Source organism: Wyeomyia smithii, unplaced genomic scaffold, assembly GCF_029784165.1.
Source record: "Wyeomyia smithii strain HCP4-BCI-WySm-NY-G18 unplaced genomic scaffold, ASM2978416v1 HiC_scaffold_40, whole genome shotgun sequence".
Taxonomy (NCBI): Eukaryota; Metazoa; Arthropoda; class Insecta; order Diptera; family Culicidae; genus Wyeomyia; species Wyeomyia smithii.
In genome coordinates this window covers 13015-18673 of record NW_026599178.1, presented here as the reverse complement: position 1 = coordinate 18673, position 5659 = coordinate 13015, and the positions used below count along the sequence as shown (strand labels likewise).

At 37.9% G+C, this 5659-nt stretch overlaps 1 protein-coding gene across 1 annotated transcript; it reads left to right on the top strand.

The window, feature by feature from the left end:
• Positions 1-1476: 1476 nt before the first annotated feature.
• LOC129733763 (uncharacterized) lies at positions 1477-3072 on the top strand (the record flags this gene model as incomplete). Its single annotated transcript, XM_055695287.1, has 2 exons — positions 1477-1866; positions 2504-3072. Coding segments are annotated over 2 exons (870 nt in total), but the record flags the coding sequence as incomplete, so codon positions are not given.
• Positions 3073-5659: the final 2587 nt, after the last annotated feature.

Sequence of the window (5659 nt, the reverse complement as noted above, 5' to 3'; positions counted from 1 at the left end):
AAATCGGGTCAGCCATCTCTGAGAAAAGTGAGTGAGTCCAAGTAGTCTTCGGAATATGTTCCTTTGCATAGCTGGATTTCACATTTTTAAACATAACAGGCAAAGTAATATTCTGATTGCAAAACAAATCAATAGGGTCTTATGGGGCAAGTAGACCTTCCATCTGACACTGATTTTATGAAAATCGGTTCAGCCATCTCTGAGAAACATGAGTGAGATTAAGTAGTCTTTAAAATACGTTTCTTGTCATAACTTTTGAACCACAAGTTCAATCTTTATGAAATTCAAAAGTTGAAGGTATTTTAGGTAGCCCGTTCATTTGAAATCAATTTTGTTCAAATCGGTTGTGTAGTTTTTGAGATAATGATGTTTCATTAATTTTACATTTTGATACATAACCTCTAAACTAAAAATCCGATTACAATGAAATTCAATAGGGTCTTATGGGACAACAAGACCTTTCATTTGCAATTAATTTCATGAAAATCGGTCCAGCCATGTCTGAGAAAAGTGAGTGAGAATAAAAATCTGCACATACACACACACACACACTCACATACAGAAAATGCTCAGCTCGTCGAGCTGAGTCGAGTGATATATGCCATTCGGCCCTTTGGACCCTTTTCGGTTTTGAAAGTGATTGCTATACCTTTCTAGGAGAAAGGCAAAAAATATTTGATTTGCCAAAAAAAACTCATCCACTTTGCCAACACCAATCCTTGACATTACTGAGCTTTTGTTTCATCATCATCGATCTGGAAACTCTGACTCATCATCTTTGATAGCATCGTTCTTCAAAATTATCTTAGACTCTTGTTGGGACGTACCGTGATGTTATACCACCATCAGCATCCTGTTAAAATTTTAAAATAAATACTGGCTATTAGCGCCCTTCCAATTTGGGCTATCAACTATTTCCAAATGAAGGTGCCTAATATAAAAAGTTTGCACTCTCCTGAACCCGAGAAATATGGATGTCTCCAAGCAACAAAAGTTATATTTTACATTCAAAGAATGAAATACACTGGATTCTCTTTTTACGCGATTAATGCGTGAGCGCAAAAAAATCGCGTAATTTTGAACAAATGGCGTAAAAAAATTGCGCAATTTTGAGCAAATCGCGTAAAACTAAATCACGTAAAAAAGTCACGTAAAAACAGAATTCAGTGTATAATACAATAATCTTAAATTTCTATTATTCACTTCAAATCCATATTGTTTTGTCAAAAATTTGAGAACAACTTGATTTCAGTAAATTGAAGCTTAACTTGTCAACAAGATATCGGTCTGAAATTGAGAGCGGAATATGAATGTAAAATTCGCATACCAATTTATTTGACAAGAATCATACGATTTTTAAAGAGTGATCGTAAATTTGAAAAAATATCGTAAATCACAACAAAAATCATTCCTCAAGTAAGTGATTCGAATTACACTATTCAAACAAGCATTTTTTATTCTTCACATCTCCCACAGCACGCAAACAACCTCACAACTCCGTTCCGATCCAACGTCCGCAGGAGACCACGTTCACACATTTTCCCGGCAACACCCAACAGTCCCAGCCCACCGCAGACACCAGGCAAACCCGCAGCAGCCGCCAGTCGACAGTTTCCGATCTTGCGTAGCCTGTTAAATGCACTGGCCGATAGCGCTGATGATGGTGTTTACAGCAGGGCACTCGGCCCATTTGCCACCGCTCCGAATTTCACACCACAGCTTCTGGATGAAATGACTGGTTTGCGAATGCTGCTGGATACTTCCGGATGCACTTCAGTATTATTAGATGACACTCACAATCAGGATAAATCACTGGTCGAGCGGCTCGAGCAGATGGAAACCAGCATAAACCAACTAAGGCAGCAGGTTAATCGATTAAATGAAACACCCTAACGAAGCGAACGCTCCACGCTTATCGAAAAGCTAGGCGTTAGCTGCGACGCAGCCCTAGCGGTAGTAATATGAAATAGCTGTTTTAGTGGTTTTAGTCCACGGTTGGATGATAACGTTCGATTGAGCTTGCTCTCATTGTTGGTAGATAGCGCTGCAAGTTCATTTTAGATGTAAATAGCGAACAATCTTAGTTCGACCTTTTGTCTGGGAAAATAATGATTAACAAATTGGTACAGTATTTGCCTTTAAGAAATCGAAATAAAACATATTTAACCAGGAAAACCGTGATACTAATCATTTGTTTATTCATATTCATAGTACCAGAATGAGACTAAGAAAATGAGTTGGATGTATTTAAATGTTGCTCGAAATAAACCCTTAAGAGGTTTATCAATTAATTTGAAATCTTTGGTTCAATAATAATAATTAAAGAACTTATGCTTAATAACACTTTACTAATTCAACCACATTCAAATTTTTAAACTCTCTTCTCATTGACAAAACACAATGCGAGAATAGAAATTGCGCTGCCAATAATATCATTACTAGAGAGGCAACTTTTTATAGTTAAATTTAAAAACTCAATTGAACCTCATGTTATTATTTCTAGGTTCACAACAACTCAACTCCACGTAGACCTCAATACCGAAATACCCTAGCAGGGCGCACGACTCCAAGCACTCCGCAGACTGCTGGAACGTCACAAAATCCAGCCCATCGAACAACCAACTCCCATCGTTTTCCCGTGTTGCAAAACTTTTTAGAAATCCTTTCGGAGCTCAGTGATAAAACACTGTACGCTGAAGGTCACAAACTTCCGACCACTGATGATTCAAACCACAATCAACAACTGTTGCAGGAGAACGACACGATTGTCGGCCTGACGGCGGACAATATGTCCGACTCGCAAAACGATACCCTCAACGATCGACTCGACCGGATCGAGGCTAGCGTCGATACGATGCTGAAACAGTTCGATCAACTGCTAAGACGAACGGAAACGGATGGCAATAGAGGTGAACCAGCACCGGAGGCGGAGGAGAATGTTGAACCGGGGAAAGTCCAATTGAGAAAGAATGACGGAATGTAAATAAAATCTGGTGGGTACAATTTGAATTGATATTATAATTGTATATCAAATCAATCTTTGTAACAGAGTAGAGGAAACTGCGTGCTGAAATAACCGATGTAAGGTTGCTTTCGAGAATAATAAAACGATCAATATCACATATGTTGTATGTACAAATAACATGCGATTAACATTGCACGGTTAATTTACACTTTCAAATGGGATAATTATTCAAGGCGGAGCAGATTGCTTCGAGTGTCTGTATGATTTCCCGGGAGTATAACAGTTAGACTATTAATTAATTTTCAAGAGTGTAAATAGACTTGAATATTTGAATGCAATAATAATCGTGTTCAAATTCTGCAGTGTACAACCGATATGATTCAACTTTTGCTTGATCAGCACCACTGGTCGCTATATTTATCCAAACAAACACGAGCCATTTTCCTTCTTTTCTCGAGGCGTCAATTTCGAAAGGTATTGAAAAACACATTGTTTTTACGAGATGACTCAATGAGCGGATTATTTCTTAATTAACTATTTACTACTGGTATACTCGTTTTAATGAAATTATGAATTCAAACTGCCAAGCAATATCGACTTTACTGCCAAAGCCGTATCCACTAGACCGAACAGCTGGCCTAGACTAAGGATACTTTACATAGTTTCAATAGTCCATCGTGTCTCGAAATATATTAACTCCAATCAACAATTATGATACCTTACGTACTAGTTGCTAAGTTCAGAACCACCCAATTAAAAGTATTGATTTTATCGCTTTATCACAACACAATCAATCTCACATTACCAACCACGTACCGTATTCATTATATTTGAATCCGACGCGATACCTGTCGATACGGATTCAGACAAAGCGAATTTGGAATTGTAAATTGTGATTAAAATCCGGTTGATATAATTACTGTCCGATATGGTTATTCGCGTCAAATGATAGCGGCGGGCTCAATTAGGTTTAACTTAGGCGCTCACCTCTGTTCGATCGTCAAGTCGGGTCTCGAATCCTTTCGCCTGTTCTTGTGTCATTGTGGTGAGCATTCGGGTTAAGTTAGTTCCCAAAATTCGTTCATGAAGTATGTCGACAGTATTTATTCCCCAAATCAGATGACACTGCTTTTATAACTCAGTTGTAACCCTATTCATACGATTGATATGATTCAATGTTGGAATGTTACTAAAACAATAATTCTGCTCGGTGTAATAAGTGAAGTGACCCATAATTGTAGTATTGTCACGTTTTGCGGTGCACAATTGTGGGTCTGCCCATACTTTGGCTATTTTTATTACTTTCGCATGAGATTTCATCACGACCTTATAACATAACTTATTATCAAGCTTTTACAACAATTATTTTATACGAGGAGATATACGGTTATTTTCAAGTTGTCTCGGTTTAGTCAAAAATCCTGTATCCTCGCGTACGTTTTATTGTTGCGGTGCTACATTGTCAAACTAAATAAGTTCGAATCACATTATGAATATCGTGGCGGATGTAATAAACTTGTAGACGCGGCACTTGTTCTGAAGAACCCGACATTAGCGCATCGTTTACCAAAACAAACCCTGCTGTATACCTTCCGCTTTATCCAACATCCCAGTGATTTCTCGTGGAAGTGCAGAGGTGTTCTCGGCTTCCAATAAAGCGAGTATCACGTCAACACATTCCTATACAAACTCCTTCTTTGACCTGCATTCGGATGCGGCCGGCGCTGGTATTGCCTAATATAAAGATTTAGGTCACCTGTTTTTACACATTGAGGATGCATGTTGGTCCCAAACATCATTTGTTGGTTCTTTGTGTAATTACAGCTGATCTGGCAATAACGGAGTAGCAACCGCGGGCGGTCAATCATGCTCATGCTCATGCTCATGCTCAATAAAATAACTTTTGTGATGTATTTTGATGATTTTATGAACTAAATGATCTTGAAGGCCAAAAGTGACCCAGAATTGTGTCTTTTGCTATGCAAGTACTATTTTTCTTCTTAACCGATTTACACACATCAGCTGCAGTGAAACTAATTGTCGATCGAATGTAGTACATCAGAACACAGGAATAGATAGTAAAACATTCGTAGTTGATAACTTTTCCGATTTTATATTCATTTTTCAACATTTAGGCAACAACGTGTCTCTGAAAATCAGGTTTCCATGAAAATACGTACTTTGGTGAATTTAAACTGGTTATTCTCAAAATGTTTGCATGCTAAAACAAATATTTCATCGCGTATAGATTCAGGAGACCTTACCGCAAAAATGTAGGGCTAAAAATTTTAATAACGGTTTTATTGTTTGAATTTTTATAAAAATACGTAGTTTTGTGATTTTGTACAAAAATAATTTGGAAACTCAAAAATTCACTCTTACATACCATATTTCATCCACCTGACACGATTTGATACATGGAGCAATTGCTACGTATGAAAATTCCCCGTGTTTGCTCAATCTGTTTGAAAAATTAAAAAAAAACACAGACATATTTGCGTCTCACAAAAACGGGGTGGGGTCCAAAGGGGTGGCACCTTTACCAAAACTTAGAGCAACTATTCCCTTTGAATAAAATTCCAAGTTTTCCCAAATCGGCCGTTCCAGTGCTGAGAACGAGCATTTTCAAAAAACAAGTTCCGTCCCGGGTCTTTACGGGTTAATGTGGTTGTGCACACTCAACCAGTTGCACGG